Source organism: Paramisgurnus dabryanus, chromosome 14 (genome assembly GCF_030506205.2).
Source record: "Paramisgurnus dabryanus chromosome 14, PD_genome_1.1, whole genome shotgun sequence".
NCBI lineage: Eukaryota > Metazoa > Chordata > Actinopteri > Cypriniformes > Cobitidae > Paramisgurnus > Paramisgurnus dabryanus.
Window position 1 is genome coordinate 21,194,352 of NC_133350.1, and position 20,144 is coordinate 21,214,495.

Genomic DNA, 20,144 nt, shown 5'->3' on the forward strand with positions numbered 1-20,144 from the left:
GTTGGCCCAAATTTGACTAAAATATAAAAAAGTATGTTTGCTCAACTAGCTTTATAGTTCATTCAACTAAAATGTTTTAATCAGCTGAATCTTTAAAAACTTACAGCAAAGACTCTGTCAATTAAAATTTAAGTATTCACTCAATGTTTTATGTGTTACTTCAATTAATATTTATTATTTGGGATTTTTTTAATAACATTTTTAAATTATTTATCAAATAATTTATGCTGGTGTTGTAAACAAAATAATTAACTTCAGTCACATAAAAACAAAAGCTTTTTATTCACTTATCATACAGACTGAACATACAGAATTAAGTCTTCTTTAAATAGAGGGCATAAAACAGTCCAAAAAGCCTCCAAAGTCAGTCAGAACATCTCCAGGGCCATTTAGGAGACTTTCCTCAGCCAGTCCAAGCGGAGACTGTCTCGCTATGTATCCTTCTGGTCAGCCTCTCACATCATCTCCGCTCTGGTTTGATAAACAGAGGAATATAAAAACACACACACACATAAATAACATGTTTAATATAATAAAGCTTGACGGTGAAAGACTTTATTCCCTAAATAACGTTAATGTTAGGCCAAATTTCCCTCAGACATCACACATAATTAAACACTTGGGCGGTTTTCTCGGACAGGGCTTTTCACTAACTAAAATAACTTACTGACATCTCTTAACATATGAGTGCTATTGTTTTGTCTCAAAATGCACGCCAGTATTGTATTATATAAGGTTTGTTTGTAAAAATGTCCCAATTATAATAAAGACCGAGTTCTAAACTCTGTCCGGTAAACCAACCCTTTATCCAGGCTTTTTATCTTAACTAAAATAGCTCCACTTTACTTCGGTCACATAACATAACACACTTCTAATATATCTTTACAAAAATATAATTCCAAAAACGTCGAGAATTTGCGTCTTTGCCAATTAATATATTCTAAAATTAGCATTTAATTACAAACACTTACCTGACGTGAACTTGAGGAAACGGCTGACTTGTCCTCCCTTGTGTGAATCAGTAAGTGATTCCAGCTGTTGCGTGCGGATTGATCTCAGATGAAATGACCTGTGATCCAGATCCTTCCGAGTTAAAACATTTTAAATTCAAAATACACAGACGCACGCGCATACATACATACATGCGCACGCGCGCGCGCGCACACACGCACGCACACGGGTACACACACGGGTATATTTAGAAGTTTTAAGATTGTTATGATATTGGGACTATTTCTCCACTCGCACCTTCAGCTCTGAAGTTCACATTCGCAGGCAGTACGCAGCCCAGTTATAACAAATGTGAAAGATATGAAATATCATTCAACAGCGATATCATTTAAGTGCAATCCTAAAATATGATTTAAAACATACCGGTAAACCTTTTACTATTAAGTATAAGAAATTAAAATGAATTAAATCGCATGTTTAAACGCCACAGAGATATCAGAGCCAGCAGTCGGTTTCTGATGGGCTTGCCGAGGCGAGGCTGCGCTGGGCGGGGTGTGAGCGCTTAAGTGTCTGTGATTTTCTGGAGCTCTTCTCCGTCCGAAAGTGTCAGAGCACATTTTTAAATAGACGCTATCTATATTAACCGACCGCATATTTAAACTTAAAGGACATACATTCACGCCTGAACAACTCTTAAAATTACATTTTGTTACCAAATAACAGTAATATTATGAGCATTTTGTTGTCAGGAAACATAGCTGTCATAAGTCTACATATTGACCAGATTTGTCTTAATTAGTTCAGTCAACACTAGCCATTCTGAATGTTGACTGAATTTGGAAATAACCATTCACTTAATGTTTTAAACACAGATTTATCTAGACTTAAAATAATATGTCTACTCAACTAAGCCCAAACAAGAAAATTGGTTTAACTAATATATTTTTGCCCTTCCAACATTTCATTAATTGGATTTTTTACAGTGTACTTAAATGGCACAAGCAGAGCGCACTATAGCCTGTTTCATTAGCCCATTCTTGACGCTGTTGTGATGTTGAAAGAGGTACTAGATAAAAAATAAAGCACTTTAATTGGAATTATTTTAGCGTGTGTGATTTATGCGTGTGCGGGTACGGGTCGGGTAACGGGCCAAATATTAACGGGTCCGGGCGGGTGCGGATTTAATTTTGATATTATCATGGGTGACGGGTCAGATCTGGTGCTGAACTTTGCGGGTACGGGCGGGAGCGGGTCTCCAAAAATGGACCCGTGCAGGACTCTGACACCAGCTGCTGGAATTTCACAGTTTTTACACCTTTTTTCCAATGTAAATAATGGTAAATGTGGGGTACTGCCCCAGTGCCAGCTAGGAACCTTTTTTTTTTTTACCATATTTTCTGACAGTGTATCATCTTAGTCCCAGATGTATCTCCTAAAATTGCTTATAGGTGAAATAAAAATAGAAACAAATGAGTTGTTAAAACACATCGAGCTGTAAATTAAATGTGGATTAATCCAGATTTGGCTAATGAGAAATGTTTAAATTCATATTGAAATCTATGCACTTTTTATTGCAGACCTGGCAAATTTTGTATCTGTAACTTTAGATTACAGAGATTTCTGTGCCTTTTTCTCAAGAAAAATATCGGAGATGCAGAAGATTTTAGCTAAAGTTTCAATTTGCTCTCATTTTAATCTTTTTGATATCTAGGGGAAATAACCGAGATATTAAAGAGATCTCATCTGTGATTTTTTTCCCTATGAGTTGAATAAAAATGGAAAACTTGGCAAATCAATCAAGTTCTGATCTGTGTCCATAAATAAAAACCTAATGAAGTAGAAACATTGTCATCAAAAGATGCCAAAACTTGTCAGTAAATCACTGGCTTTTTACAGAGTCCTATTGCTCACAAAAGACATTGTTTCAAGCTGAAAACTTGATTCAATTACTGCTTCAGATCCTGACAACCGTTTGTTTTTCTGCTAATTTAGAGCTCCCATCAAGCAAACATAATTACCTTTTAATGGAGCATTTTCAGGACTATTACACTAATGAGATTTTTAGTTTTTTTATCTTTTAAGGATGCTGACTGGAATTCAAATGCGTACGAGAGGGTTTGGAATAACAAATGCGTTATTTTGCAAACCGGATGCAAATGTTAGTAGCATACCGAGACAAGTTTGATGAAACCCACTAAAACATCATTCTGGTCCTTACGTTTACGACACAAATGCAAAGTGTGATCTGAATGATACATTTAAAGAAAGCAGCTTCAACCATGAATATTTAACTTCATGATATTAAGTGATGCTAAAAGAAGGCTTTGTGACTATCAAAGCACTCAAGTGCTTCTTTTAAAGCTGAATAAATAATTAAACATAAGTGGCTCATGGGGAAATTCTCTCACCATTAACGTGAAGAACTACAAGAGTAAAGATGTTAAATAAAGGGACAATTAAACTGCATGGGGTTATAAAAGGTTTGTTTGCAAACAACAAGCAATGTTCAGTTATTTGTAATTAAATAATTGCGAAACAAATTCCGCATGAAGTTAAAACAACTTGGTTATGCAAGTCATTTCAACCTACTATTTTAAGTTTGGACACGTGATAAGTTGACATAACAAAATAATTAAATAAAATAATTTTTTACAGTGTGTTCATGAAATTAAAAACATTTTTAAAAAGTTAGACGGGCAAACTAACAACACACTTGTAGCCAATCAGCAGTAAGGGGCGTGTCTACTAACAGACATCCTTGCCGGGGCTGCGTATGTGTGGGGTGGGTCTACTGTATCAAAGAAGGTCCAGATTCTATTGGGGTAGAGGCGTGTTTGTTTAGGTGATTTCAAATGTCAACATTGGCTTTCAAACATTGTGCACTCCTCCTTAAAATAACATAAAAAAGAGGAATTAATATTTTTTTACATTTCATTTTTTATTTTGTCTAAACCCGCAATGGCTCCCCTGATTTGTGGTTGAAGACCTCAGGCAACATTATGTTGACCTTGGGACAACATTTCAATCAACCAATCAGATTTCAGAAATAAGTTTACAATTTGTTTCAAGTTTAAGCTTACAACCAAGATTTTCTGCTTCTAGACTATTGTTTTTCACTTATCATTTCTCTCTGATTTTAGGGTTCAGTTATGGTTAGTGTCCGGGTGGGTGTTTAGGTTTTATTTACAAAAATGTTGTCCTGATTACATCTCTCACTTGGCAAAATCAGGTCAAGCACTTGCAACAAAGTAACAAATGTCATTCATCACAGTTATGGTCTTAAAAAAAACCCCGAATCATTTAACTTGCATGTATTGTTTATAAGCACAAAGCATTTTTCTCTACTTATAGCCTCTGTTTATATTCAGTGGCGTCTTCGAGGGGCGCAAATTCAAAATATGTGTTTGGAGTGTCATGTGTGTTGCTCGTGTTTTCAAAATATGTGTTTGTTGCGTCATGTGAACCATGTGCATCACGTGTTTTGTCAAAAGAAGTGCCTGCTGCTCATGCGTCAAAACCGTTTATGATAAAAGAAACGCTCACGTTTACAAAATACACGCAAGACACTCCCTTAACAGTAAACTCTGATTAGGCATGAGATTATGCGAGCATCTGGCAAACGCGAGCGTCTCTTTTATCATAAACCCTTTAGACGCGTCTTCAGCAGGCACTTATTTTGACAAAACACGTGATGCACATAGGTTCACTCGACGTGCAAAACACATATTTTGAAATTACGAACCACACACATGACGGGCTACATACATGTTGTTACGAACTTCGTATCGAGCGCCCTCAAAAAAATAAGTCACCGGCATCACTGTTTATATTTTGATGCAAACTATCTTTTCAAGCAATAGTTCACATTACTATATCATTTATTACTCCACTGAGTGATGTCACCAGACATTATAGACCTTGTTGGTCAAAACCTTAAATATCAGGCCTGTTAATGTTGTAATACAAATACAGAGACACTGTGCACTAAGACCTTGAAGCAGATGGTTTAAGAGGATCTGTGTGTGTCCTCAAGACTTTGGCGTTGGAAGGTCAGTATCTCTTTCATGACCACACAACAGCTGGAGTCTGACATCATCACAGGATTGCATGCCTCACATTGTACAACGTGAAATTTACAACCATCAGCGCCACGATTAGCTTTAAACACGTGTGTGTGTGTGTGTGTGGGAGGGGCTGTTGTAAATATTGCTTCACTAACTGTACAAGTGTAAGTAAGGTTGAAACAACAAAAGAGAAAATGCGTCTTCACTTCGGTTCATTGTTATGGTGTCACGACATGGCAAACAGATTATTTGGAGGGCAGCGTGTTGAAAAGTGTCTAGATGATAACATTTATTACCCCAGTAAACACATCCAGTAACTGCCTTACTCATTTGTGGAACGTGGTATTTCAAGTCTGACACCAGCTGGATGCTATTTTTGGGACCCTGATCCAGGAAGAGCAGAATTAAGATGAACACAGTAATAAATGCAATTGTGCTGTTAACATTTTTGACCTAATCCAAAGTCACTGGGACGGGCGTATAGAGTAAAAATTCTTTGGGTTTATCTGTCTTTGTTTGAGATGCAAGGGGGTAACACGGTGATTATTAAACAAACCAGATGAAATGGCCACGAGAGATTGACATGGAGAAAGCACAACCTGTCTGTTTGTCAATACCATTTGAGGGAGAAAGCACAGCACTCTCGACAGCAGCCATCAACTGGTGAATATAAACCTTGCTGTTTTCCTCCAGCTCTGCCTCTGGTCAGAGATCCAGTCAACAGACTGTTAATCACAGTCGCTCAGACTCTTTCAGGCAGCTGCACTCATATAGAGTAATGAAATGGCAACTAAACAACAGAGATAAATCACCAAACACAGTCCAGACACACAGGAAACAACTCATAGTGCTAAACAATACCACAGACTAGCTGTTATGTGTTGTATAGTTAGTTCCAGTACGTAATCGGTATTTGTCATGTTTAAATTAGCTTTTATAGGAAGACATAGCCTATCTAAAGACTTTTTTAAGATTTCAAATAAATCGTTGGTGTCTCCAGAGTAGTACATATGTGACGTTCTACCTCAAAATACCATATAGATAATTTATTATAGCATGGTGAAATTGACACGGCAAAAATGTGCCGTTTTGGGTGTGTCCTTTAAAATGCAAATGAGCTGATCTCTGTACTAAATGGCAGTGCTGTTGGATAGTGCAGATTAAGGGGTGGTATTATCCCCTTCTGACATCACAAGGGGAGACAAATTTCAATTACCTCTTTTTTCACATGCTTGCAGAGAATGGTTTACCAAAACTTAGTTACTGGGTTATTCTTTATCACATTTTCTAGATTAATAGGAACACTGTGGACCCAATTATAGCACTTAAACATGGAAAAGTCAGATTTTCGTAAAATGTCCCCTTTAAAGAAGATGGATTTTTATAGTGAAATAATACTACATATGATTTATAAAAACATTTAAGATTTAGATAATAATTTGAAAGGAAATAAATGAAAGAAGCTTTCATTGGGGTGCTTTAAAAGGTCCTAATATGTAGCATTTTGTAGCCAATAATATGTAGCCATCAACATATAAGTATAAGGTGTATGCCTAAAAATAAACAAATAAAACTGCCATTAAAGTTGGGAAAAATAAACTTAAAATATTTTGTTTATAATATGTAGTATGTTTACGATACTAATTATGCAAACATTTAATTTAATTTAATTTAAAATTATATTTGTACTATAAACTAAGACAAAAGTGTCTTATTTAAGTGGATACTTCAAACTCATACAGCAAAAAAATATGTTTTTAAAATAATTTTGAATATAATTTAAAATATCCACAAATATATTTTTCAAAAATATATTTTTACCAGTATTTTAAAATATATATTTTTATATAATAATACTTAATTATATACTTAATAAATCAAATATTTTAATATATTTAAAAATATATTAAGACCTCCACATATTTCAATTTATAAAAATATATTTCCATTGGTTTTTAAAAAATTTGGAAAGGTTATAACTGCAAAAATATATTTTATTGAGTTTCACTGTCAATAAAATGATTTGGCATACATGTAAAATATATTTTTGCTAAAAAAAATGTGTTTTGACATATGGGAAGTATCTCAAGCTGCAATGCAGACTGATAGGGTTAAGAGATGTGAATTGATGTGAAAGAAATGTAAAAACATCCTGATACATGCAATAAAAGTTTGGCTACACTCATTTCCGCCATTACTTGCTCTTTGTCTAAACAATCAAACTAAAGAATAATCAATACTAAAACCAACTTTTTTTAACCTTCGTACATGTAGCTGTCATTTTCCTATACTAACTTTTTCTAATGTAATCGATCCCCTGTTGTCCTCTTGCCCTATTTAAACCTCAATAGTATCAGTATTATTGTATAAATGCTGGTCTAATGAAGATTGGTAGATCAGCCATGCAAAAGGAGACAAAAAAATTAAATACATTTTTGTTTATCGTAATATCGCTCCACACTCTGACATCAACACTGGACGTTAGTCTTTCATTTAATACATTGGTGCATAACAGACATAAGAAGGATGCCAAAGTGTACTATTTATCCATGTGCTTAAAGTTAAACATACAGGAGGTCAATGACGCCTACGAATTATCTTAATCACAGTCAAAAAAACAACTCAAAGCACCCACTACACTTCATTACGAAACCGAGCATGGTGAATTACAGCCATCCAGATCATATCTTTTATTTAATGATCCTGTTTGTTTTAGAGTTATCCTTTAATCAATAGCCCAGTGAAGGTCATTAGCAAACCATGCACTTCATTGTATCGGTTGCATGGTCTCTCTTTGGGGTACAGAATCATCCGACCAAGCAGATTATGTTACCTTAGATGAGTAAATGAGCTTGTGCACTTGCTCCCCCATAAGAACCCAAAGGATATTTCTTAGAAGTCATTGTCTGGTGTCACACAAAGCATTGTGGTCCTGTCAGACCTTCAGTAACTATATAGCTATACACATGCTTTTCCCAATATATCTTCAAACAGTAGCATGTCAACGCTTCACTAGCAGTATAGTGACAAATCCCGAGCAGGTCAGGTGGAAATATCTGACGGAGAACACACATAGCTTTTTATATTTCAACATTTTGACACAAGGTCAAAACAATAATAGAGCTCTGTTTATTAACAAGCTGTAAGCTTGGAACAAGAGGTACAGACAAATACATGGTTTTAAAGTTAAGCTTCAGCGCCATACTTGTTGTCTAAAGCCTACTGCTGCCTGCAATGGTCAAATAATACACTGCAAAAATGACTTTCTTACCTAATATTTTGTCTTGTTTTCTGTACAAGAAGAGAACTTGTACTTGTACTTGTTTTCTTTAAATCAAGATGATTTTTCTTGAAAAGCAAAATTACCTAAAAAATAAATGTAAAAAAAAATCTGCCGATGGGGTAAGAATTTCTTGAATTAAGTGTTTAAGGAAAAAGTTAACTTATTTCAAGATTTTTTTCTTACCCCATTGGCAGATTATTATTATTTTTTGCTTGTTTATGCACAAATTCAGTTAAATTTGATTGTTTAAAAACTAAACTTATTTTCTTAGGTCATTTTGCTCACCAAGAAAATGCATTTTGATAAAAGAATTTTTTGATATTTACTGAAAACAAGACAAAAATGCTAAGAAAGAAAGTAATTTTTTGCTGTTTTTTATTGCCAACCCTACACAAAATAACTTTGACAGTGCAGTAATGGTTTTGTACTATTTCAGCTACAAAAAGGCCAAATTGTCCTAGAAATTGTGGTCATCAGCTGGCACTTCAAAGCTTTCTGCACCCATCCGGCAAACAAGCGACTGTGATAAAAGGTTTAGCTTATTTAAATATGCTCCCGCTCTGGTAATACAAGTTTGCTCGGTCAAATGCAACATGGCTTTTATGATAAAAAGAAAACAATATATTGTGGATTTGCACCTTTTAAAAATGCAGGACACAGCACAGGCGGCTCGTGACTGCTCATCCGAGGGGCGCTAATTCAAAATATGTGTTGAGTGTCATGTGTGTGGCTTGTGTTTTCAAAATATGTGTTTGTTGTGTCATGTGAACCATGTGCATCACGTGTTTTGTCAAAATAAGTGCCTGCTGCACATGCGTCAAAACCATTTATGCTAATGTTCACAAAATACACGCAAGACACTCCCTTAACAGTAAACTCTGATTACGCATGAGATTATGCGAGTATCTGGCAAACACGAGTGTCTCTTTTATCATAAACGCTTTAGACGCATCGGCAGCAGGCACTTATTTTGACAAGACACGTGATGCACACAGGATCTCTCGAAGCGCACAACACATATTTTGAAAAAAGGAACCACACACATGAGGGACTACATACATGTTGTGACGAACTTCGCATCGAGCGCCCTCGAAAAAGAAGTCACCGGCCGCCACTAAATTCAACTTCAGCCTAGATGCACTTTGTTTTCCATCTACAGTAAATCTGTCTGATAAAGCAAATTAGTTAACTTAAGAAAAAGACAATCAAACTAAAAAAACTGACTCAAACTATGCTCAAAGATTTCAATACTGTTAATTTTTAAGTTATTTGTGCTTATGTGATCCACATGTATTTTATAACTCTACATCATCAACCAATCATTTATTCAGTACCTCCTTAAATTTACAGTAGCATGAACATACACAAGCGTAAACCAATGGTGCATCTGTCGGCTTTAAAGTCCTTCACAGCCAATTATAAATCATGATGGAGCCATGTACGAGAACCCCCTTTGTGTAAAGTGCTAATGGGACACGGCTTTGCTGTCTGCTGCCTTGGGATCTGGTATGGTATCTGCAAACGACGGCACCAGAAAGACTGTGGACTCCTATTGCACTCTGTGAAGGTCAGACAGTGGGCCTTCACCAAATACAGGTCTAAAGGTCAGGGCAAGAAATTCAGACACCCTGTTGTTACACCAAGACGATGAGTGCTTAACTCTTCTCTCAAATGTCTGTTTTTTATGATAAAACAGAATGCATTGGTTCCATTTTGATGGTAATTTTATAAAATCAAACTGAAAAAGCCAAAGTCACAGCCCAAAGGGAATGCTGTAATAGTGAAGCAACCATCAAAGACTCAACAAAGTTTAATCAACAAACAGGACGAGACTTAAAAGTGAAATAACGGATAACGCTTTGGTGTCTTGAGGCTAAAAAAATCAATTTTTGTGAATGTTTACTAAACTTCTTTCTTTATTCGTATTTTATCACCAGCACACACATACACAAACAAACAAACACAACCATATCATAAAATGATTGAGCAATATAGGGAGAAAACTTTTAACTAACAACAAATCCCATATAAAGAATCAGCTATCCTTTGATCCTAACCGAATCTTTTACATGTTTAGTGAGAATCAAACAGGTTTGTGCCTACCTTCACGTGTATTTGTTCCCTTGGGTCTACCTGCTCAATGATTTCATTCCCAGCAGCTAATTGTTACTGTCAGTGGCAGTTTAAAGTCTTCTAGGGATGATCTATTGGTTAAGCCTGTCTGGAAGGAGCACCATTAGCTTCAGAGACGTGCTAACTCTGAGCATAAGCTTGTCTGCTCAAAATGTTTCGCATAGCTGCTGGTGAAACAAGAGTGGTGGACACAATAGACTCACTTGCTTTGTCATACTTAAAATTAGTCAACAAGTATCTGTATGACCAGTTGGCCAGGCAGCAAGTAATTCTCTGGAAAGTGAGGAGATCTAAGTATACTCTTAAAACATAAAAGCACCAGATTTGGGTTCTTTGGCTTGTAACAATAGCAAAACTAGGTGGATAAATGATTAAATTACTAATTATTAAAGATAGTTCCTTTTTGTGACTTAAAGAAACCTGTAAATTCTTGGAGGATCTCTTGAAATGCAATATTATATACATAATGTTTTCAGTGACATTACATAATGAACCATTATGTTTTTATTAACTTAGAATGAGTCGTTTTTATCTACATACACTGCGGGTCCCCTTACGTGGAAGTCACCATTTTCCGCTGCTTGTGTGACCACCCATCCCGCTTTGAATTGTACTTCACAGCTTTTTGAACTTTTCTCCCATACATCGCATATTAGGGTTGGTTTTTAATTGTCATGTCAAGAAAGCATGCATACATACGTTCTTTAAAATGTCTTAAAAATGTGCAACGTTACTCTGCTCACACAAATATGTTCATTTTCACCAGGCGCAGTAGGATCTAAGTACCATGAGAATGATTCAAAAGCAGACTCTTTGGTTTAATTTCTCATTTTAAATTTCATTTGCAACCTCACAGCTGTAGATGCAGATAAAATCTAACAGAGCACCTATAATCACAGCAAAAAAATCACAAAATAACCATTTAAACTAATATCACACTGCTCATCCGGGTACTTATCTTGACTGGTACTACTTATATGTTTAACCCGGGTATTGTGATGATTTTGATGGAGTGGGTCAAATTGATCCTAATTGCATACAATGCAATTCCCTAAATATTACATTACGAAAAACAAGAAAAAATTAGGTATGAACAGGACCATTTTGTCACACATTACAAACACTTAATATTAAAAAGTATGATTTTTAGAGATGCATTTAACCACAATTTTTAACAAGTATGTTTTAATAAACATTTAAAAAATTTATTTAACATGGTTTATTTTTCTCTTTTTAACATGCATATGTTTAAAACATCCTAAATAAACTAATTAATATTGCTGTGAAATGAAATTAAACTTTTCACTGTTGACATGATATGCACACATTTAGCATGTGCTTTCTGCCTTCTTGCATTTTACACAGATGTTTGTTTTGGTGTCATGTTTTGTGTTTTGTGGGGCATAACTTGCATCTCTTCCTATCAGCTCTGGATTTTCTGAGGGTCTGAATTAATCTGCTTTACATAGTATTTTATATACATTATAAATAGAAATGATGGTTCACTTTTACTTTTCTGTGTCTGAGGAAGTCTTTTAGTAGTAGAGAACGAAGAGAAGCATTTTGAATCCCATTTCAGGATAAACCAATATAGCAACATTCATTGAAGACATATATTTAGTTTGGGTCTGTACAGTTGCTTTGCAACAAAAAAGTGGGTAAGTTTGCATGCATGTTCATTGCCATAAATTAGAAAAGTCACAAAATTTCAAGAATAAAATCGCAGGTTAACTGTTTTTTTTTCTGACAGCTTAAAAATCAAAACGGGTCAGATTGACATAATACAAGGGTTAATGTAATACTCGGCTGTCTCTTTTCTCATGTCAGATTTGAATTTGTTACAAATTGACAAATAAAATATTTCAAGTCAATATTTTCTGCCCAATTGTTCACTCATGTGACAAGTAGCTGTGTAATAAATGGGATATTATACATCCACGACCCATTGTTATTGTAAAAAAAACTCGACAGGGTATTCAGTAAGCGCAAATGTTTTCCATCATAACTTTTAAGGTTCTACAAAATCATCAGTCATAAAAAATTATCAAAATAATTAATAATTAAAAAACTTAATATAATCGGTCTTTACTCTCATTATATAAGTATACAAAACCTACATTCTGTATACATGAAAGGAAAAATGGATTCAAAAGCTATAGATTAAATCAAATGCATTTAAAACTGCCATTCATAAGTTTTAATATGGAGTCAATTTTGATGTTTTTTTATATTTTGCTGAATATTTTATCATGATTTTGCTCTCTCCTAGGTAGAATTACCATGTTATTCAGACAGACAAACTAAAGATATTTTGAGGACACACATGGGCAAAGTTTCTTTAAATTACTCTGCCATCTAGTGCTGTAGCTCTTGAGTTGCACATAAATCTGTTAAATCAACAGCCTGTAGCTTTCAAATGTTCATGGATTTCAAACACTTAAGATAAGCATTCAAAATCAAATAGTAAGCAGCATATGTTTACAGAAAAGTATCAAAACAAGATTGGTTGGTGAATAATTTTTGTTGTTTGGAGACAGACTATGGTGACAGGAGGCCTAAATGAAATTCAAATCATGAATCTTTAATATAATAATATCTCCTTTTTGTATAAATATTGTATTTTCTGTGAATCAGTGCCTTTATAGCACTTCTTATCATTAAAACTAATGAACTTCTCCCAATATCCTCTGATTGGACCGAGAAATAATTTCTCTCAAAACATCACAATCAAGACAAATCAAAACAAAACAAGATAAGAAAACCGATAGACGGGTAGACAAAGGAAAAACTGAATAATGAGGGAAAAGCCTTACCCCTGTTCTCTTACAGGCTCTTTCATGTATCTTTCTGGCGGCAGTACTGTGTTATACTGTGACAGAGCACTTTTGTGTTGGTCCCAGGAGGAAAGAATTGAAGGAAGTATGTAGCACTTCCTACATTACTGACAGAAGCACAAAGGAAGCACTAGGGAACTAAAAGGAAAATACAGACTTACGAATAATATCTACCATAATGAAAATATACTTCTTTAGATTGGCTATGAAGTTTAGAGATTAGGTGTGTTTTTGTGATGTGTTTTACTTCCATATAAATCCATGTTAACTGTACATAATTTCAATTATTTTCCAATCTTAATAAAACACTCAGAATAACAACAAAAACTTTAAAATGATATATAACCAAAAATTATAAAATAGTCAATATATCACTACAAAGTGCCTGTTGCTGTCCTCATCAGAATCACGCAGTCGTCATGAATATAATCCAAAATAATGAAATGCTGAGGTTTTATTATAAATTGCCAAACATTTACACACATACAAGTACAATGATAAGACGAATGAAATATGTTTTTCTCATTTTATGCCATTTTCTTTGATTGGATGTATGCGATTTTGGCATGTCCCAGAGGTAACTTTAGTGTAAAAAGTGAATAAATTACATAAAAAACAAGTTATTTGCTAAAACAAGCCATTTTCATAATTTAATTTAATTTAATTTTCATAATAGTATTGAGCATTTTGCACGTGTCCCTGAAATTTCTGTCATTTTGGGGAAACGCCATTTTAAGAAACCAACTCAGTCAGTCAGATCCCGTCCCACAGGTCTTTCTTCAGTAAGGTTAAAACATTGCACACACAGTAAGTATCTACACTTATTTGTCTTATTTTCATCATATTTTGTTTGTAGTTGCGTGTTGTTAAGCTTAAAATGTCCACCCTGTTATTATACAATATTAATTAACGTAGCAGAAAATCTAATAATTGTGTATTTAAACAGTGTACAGTCAGCTTTAACGGTGAAACACTTAAGTTAGCTAACTGCAGCTACATGTGTTCATTAAATGCTAACTTTAGCTAAAAATGTCCACACTGTAATGAAAATTGATTTTGCATGACATGGTGGATATATTTTATAGGTTTCTGTGCTTGGAGTTAATTTATAAAAAGTGTCGGGAGTTTGACCAGTTTGGCCTTTGCATTTTCTTCAATACAAAACATATTAAATGAAAAATCTCGGATTTTTTTTCTTTTGGGGAGGGGGTTGCAGGCACAAAGGCACTTTAAAGTGATATTGACCCAAAATCTGACCTTCCTTAAGTTTCATTTTAGTGCGCCATCGGACATGCGCAGTAGGTAAAACAACGGTTAATAAAAATGTACACAATTTAGCCAAACTCTCGAAGAAAACCAAATGACAAGGAAACTAAAACGGATGGAAGATTTAACTTGTTATTATTAAGAACTGAAAGGATCCTGTAAACACACGTAAGTAGATAAATAGGTATAAATTGCTCACCGTCTGTAGATGGCACTGGTTAACAAGACGCGTGTTCGCCGTCAAGCGGTGCTGCACAGATCAATCAACTTATGACACGGAAGTATCGCGAGAGCGCTTGTGTCACGGGAAATAAGTCTTTCCCATGCATTTAGGAACCCATCCAATTATCTACTAAAATCAGATAAAACATTTTACTCAATGAAAATTTTCGACAAAATACACAGAAATATGTGAGTGGTGGAAAAGGCGTAATTACGGCAACTACCAGCAAGGGGCATCATAACTCCTTCATGAAGTGCACCTGTAACATTACGCCAGTACTGCATTAAATCTGTAAAATTATAAACAGTGGCCCAAGTTTATATTATATTATCTCTTTATTCATTTTAAAATAAGTGTTGCTTGCTTTCGATTCAAAGTTGTGCCTTTTGTTGAGTTCAGCTTTGTTAAGAAATCTTTCAGTGCATGTTTTTACTCTGTTGTCTTCACAGTTTCAGCTTTTCCCCTAGATAGCCACCTTCCCTTATATAGGCTTTACATACACATGCAGGCACTAGGTGGCTCTGTTTCCACAAAAACATGCTGAAGTTCATGTTTACATTCCCCCGTCTCTCCTTTCATCTCTCTTGACTGATCCACACTTGGCATTGGCCTTCCCATTTGAGAACCCCCCCCCCACAAATTTAACATTGATATATTGATTTGTTACATTTCAAGGAAGCCAAGCTTTTGAAACACAGACACTACAAATATGTGATTGTGCAATGAGGATGGATAATAACAAAAATAAACATTGCAGAAGAAACTTTAGCCATGCCAACGTTACACTAATGTAATCACGTTTAAATTTTGCTCAAACTATCGGGAATCGGCTGAATCAGGAATAGTCGTGTCAGCATCGGTGTTTGATGAACAAAAGGCTTCTGGAGCTGGTAGTGTGTGCTATATGAGTCGGCTACAGTCAGTCTTTTTCTATGTGGCTGACTCAATCAGACTCGGTGGTCTGCCCTGCTGTACCAGGAGGGGGTAACCCTACTAACCTGCTACTTATATTACACATTCACTTAAAATAAATTACACTGTAGCTGCTGTGGTGTACCCAAGAGGAAACAGCGATAAATCTCAGGGGTGTGTTGTTTAATTGGTGCAGTTTACGAATTTCTGGTGAAGTGCTGAAATCGTACCCAGTACAGATAATGGAGCTCCATGGGGGTCTTTAATCGAAGAGATTAATCAATCGCTTCAGATTGAAAGAACCAGCGAGTGTGCTGTAGTAAGAGATTGAGTAAGGGGGGTTGGGGTGAGGGAAGATAGGATCAATCCATTTAGTCCTGTCTTTACTCATCCTGAAGTCATGCAGCTGAGAGCCGAGAGTTGCTATCTACAAATCTCACAAGACTTCCCATCACATCGGGTGGTTAAAAATAACCATGTGATTTCACGCCTACAATTACACATGCAAAAGCATTATAGCACAGCGTGAGTGCTGTCCATATGAGCCAATATAGATATGATAATTTTATCCTCCTAAGAGATTACAGTAAAAGCTTGATTGTCTGAAGAATACACAATATATACCCGTGTGACCGATGATTTAAGTTTTGGATATAATGCTGTAATAAGCTGAATTCAAGTGTGTGCAGGCAGAGAGACAGTTTCTGAAGGAAACAAACACAATGTCAGGTATCATTGGTTGTAGCTGTGTGGTTGCTAGGGTGTTCTGGATAGTTGGCAGGGTGTTGCTAGGTGGTTGCTATGGTGTGTTACAAATCAAAGAGCCATCTGACATCTCTGTGATGTTTTAGTACACAATATGGCTCAGGTCCATCACTTCATGGTGTGTAACCTTGCATCCACAATTGCCTGCTTTTATTAGGAGGCGAAGATCAGTATGCATAAAGAACATTATGTCCGAACATAATCACGAAATGGATCATGATGGAAACAGTAGTGAATACTACATACCTACAAATACTATACCAGACATCCCACCTTTGACCTCTCCCAGTCATTTCGGATATCTCCAGCATATTAATAGCGGCTCCCTGAAGCCCGCAAATGACGTAAAATATCCCGAAAATTATTACATGAAACATGTTAGAGAGGTCAGGTTCAAATAATTTTCAGTCTCAGCCTGAAAAGTGACAGGAGGGTTTTCTGATTCGTTGTACAAATTATTATAGGGTTTGTTTTTTTGTATGGGGGGGTGAGCTACCTCCCTGAAATTATTTTTTGCAGGGTGGGATTCTGAAATACATGTTGTACTGTTTTAAAGGCGCTCTAAGCGAATCTGTGTGACATCACTTCTTGTTGACATTCGAAGTGTTGGTAAACAAACGGAGCGTAGCTAACTCCTCCCTCTCTCCTCTCTGGCCCTGTCCCAAATGGGGCACTTCATGTGGACTTTCGGTCTCGTGGCCTTAAATTGCCCGCGCTCGCTTAGTCTACGATTCCGTAGGGTGTACCATCTGTCATTTTTATGCTTTGAAGTGTGCTCAACCCCTTTGCCCCATTGATGCGGTCTTTTGCGAAGCCCGCACTGCAGCAGGCTTCGCGCACTTTACCAACCCAGAAGTCTTCGCAGAAGAGCAGTCAGACCAATTCAGACGACGGAAGGGAGTTCTCACTGACGGGCAACTTCTCTTTCTATTTCCGAAAATACGACTCCGGTGCACCCACGTGGACTCGCATCAAGGGTCCCTAAAGTCTGCACTACATGATGTCATCAAAGTGTGGACTCTGAGGAGGACCACAAGTCCGGAGTGTGCCATTTGAGACAGGGCCTCACTCCCTCTCCCTTCCATGATTCCTCACGCGCACTAACCCCAAACTCCACCCCCAAATCCTTCTTGTCGTTTATTGGCTAAACACAATGTCAGCTATCATTGGTTGTAGCTGTGTGGCTAAACACGGTTTCGTGATTGTAGGCTGCGCCACTTTGTTTTTGTTGCCGTTTGTGGAGCCTGGGCTGTGTACAGAGGCCGCGTTTTTTTACAGTGTGTTCAGGGGACCGGCAGTTAGCAGATAGTGAGAAGATGTTTGCTGTATGTAACAAAAAATGTTTTATGGCCTAAAACACGTGAATTCGCTTAGAGCGCCTTTAAGTAAGGGATAATGTAGAGGCAGCCGGTAGTTATTGGGAAATAAGCCCCGACAGTGTGATCAGGACCCGACGCGAAGCGGATTACACGGCTACTTGCCACATAAGAAAAAAAACTGGACATGAATATGAATTTGAAACATTTTTTTGGCATATTTGTTTTAAATTAACATTTTTATCCTTCCGCGAAACTTTGCACAGATGCATAAAATGATCGTAATACCTTATTAAGATCCTCTGCTTCATACTTGTCTGTCTCCATTTTTTTCTCTTTAACCAGTCTTTGAGAAGTTTTAATGCCCATTCTGTATTTTTTTGTGTGTTGGCTTCGTAGCTGTCATGCTCTATTTTGTCAAGTTCAGTCTCAGTAAACTGTCTGTGTCTTGTCGTGGTTGTCGAGTGTTTGTCACAAGATGGCGCCAAACAGACAGTAATCTTTATTGATCTTTATTGGCGCGGAGCGATTTTACTCGTGCAAGTAGTCCAGCTATGCGTTATTATTTTGGAGCGGTTATTATTTGAAAAGAACGAACCTGCAAATGTCTCAGCTGACCAATCAGAATCAAGCATTCCAGAGAGCCGTGTAATAATGGTCGATAAGAAAGTTCTTCAGCTAATTCAACGTTCGCTGTATGTCACAGTATGCGATTTTGGACAGGTTAAATAATTTGCACACCTATCCCCAACAATCTGCAAGATTTGAGTCTTTTTTTTTGTAGTGCAAAAGAAGAGTTTCATTCAATTATGAGCTATGCTTGCCTTAGCAAACAGCACTTATATCCAAACCCCACAGAGTAATTCAAGTGGGTGACCTTAATACTAAAGGAAAAACGTATTAAAAAACAAGCAGATTATTATATACGTGAAGCTCGGATTAAAAGTTGTTTGCGAAAATGTGCGAATAGCATCTTTGATAATGGCAAATGCAATGACTGAATAAACATGTTATTTATTTAACAATACAGAACATAGTCCTCAGTTATTTAGAGGGAGCGTCATATAACATTGAGAATTAAGCTTTATGTGTATAATTTGTACCGTGGCGGTGAATATGAATGTATGAAGCTGTGATTCTCATATCGTGTATTGCTGCTGTCATTCTGGCTACTGTCTTTGTTCAGTCCTGTTGGCATGGCAACTAAGTCAAGCCCTCGCTGTTATCAGAGCAAACCTATTGGGGCCGTGTTGAAGTGTCCATGTGTGTGTGTAGTATTTTGCAGTAATGAATACAGTGCAGTTAGGCATTGTCAAAGAGATGAAGTTTTTGCAGCTATGTGCTTTACTACTAACCGTATATATCTCAGGCTATATACTGTAACAGATTCAAGGCTAACTATGGAAAGGAGGTTAAGCCCTTAAGCACATCCAGGAAATGTCCCTATCTATAAATCTTATGGAAAGAAGGAAACAATGTTTACAATCGTTCAAATAAAAATGCTATCTTTCTCTACACAGTTGTCTGAATCAGTGCCACGTGTTTTGCATGTGGACGGAATTACAGTTAATATATAAGTATGCAAACGTGCGGTTTTGATTTTAAAAGAATGATATGCATTTGGTATATCTAAGAGTTATCTTAAGGGCAACCAGAAAACAACAAAAATATAGCAGTTTAGTGCATTTGTAACTACACTATGCACGTGTGCATGCATTTAAACTAAAGACACTTTTTTTGTGGCATGCAAATTACATCCAGTGCCCATTTTTTTGGGAGCATTACGATTTGCGTAAATCCTTAAGTGAATCGAACGCTTTATACTCCCATATCTGTGTTATACATGTTATATAATTGTCCCATTATATAACCACTTGCCTATTTGTTATCATAAAAGCAATGTTGGAGAGTGACTCTGCAACCAGATTTTAAATTGTTATGGCGTCAACACAGCTGTTTTCTCACTGCTCTTCAGGGGCCGTTCTCAATTAAACTCTAATCTGTTTGTTCTTCGTTCGAAACGGTCAGTACGGTTATAACCATCCACTTATTCATGACTGCATGCAGATTTCATGTCACGCAGATAACTCGAGTCATTAATACTACATCTTTATTTCCCTGTTCCAGTAAAAGCCCATGTCATTCTCAATTACTGCGCACAGTCCTGGGTGGGGGTCTCTCGTATGTGTACGCTAAGCGTATGTGAGGCAGGAAAAGAGACAGGCGGCACCCTCATCTCATAATGAAATAACAGGCGATCCACGTTGGCTCTTCCCAGAAGCCATGTGACCAGTTGCCATGGGAATGGTGCAGAGGCCCATGCACTTCAGCTGTCAGCTTGCCGTTGCAATCTTGGCTGGAGAAGCAAAACAGAGTCCTGTATTCGCTGTCAACGTC

General features: G+C 36.5%; 2 protein-coding genes across 3 annotated transcripts in view; both read right to left on the reverse strand.

Moving 5' to 3' along the window:
- The window catches only part of s100p (S100 calcium binding protein P), a 28,402-nt gene extending 15,015 nt beyond the window's left edge, over nt 1–13,387 (reverse strand). Inside the window, exon 1 of one of the 2 annotated variants that reach the window (XM_065242120.2) lies at nt 13,245–13,385. In XM_065242120.2, the coding sequence (XP_065098192.1) occupies nt 13,245–13,270 (26 nt within the window). In that variant the 5' untranslated portion in view covers nt 13,271–13,385. Of the gene's footprint in view, nt 1–13,244 lie in introns of both variants that reach the window. The other variant, XM_065242121.2, reaches the window with a different exon arrangement.
- Nucleotides 1–20,144, reverse strand: part of hmces (5-hydroxymethylcytosine binding, ES cell specific) — a 72,332-nt gene that overhangs the window by 41,614 nt on the left and 10,574 nt on the right. The gene's annotated exons all lie outside the window — the stretch shown is intronic.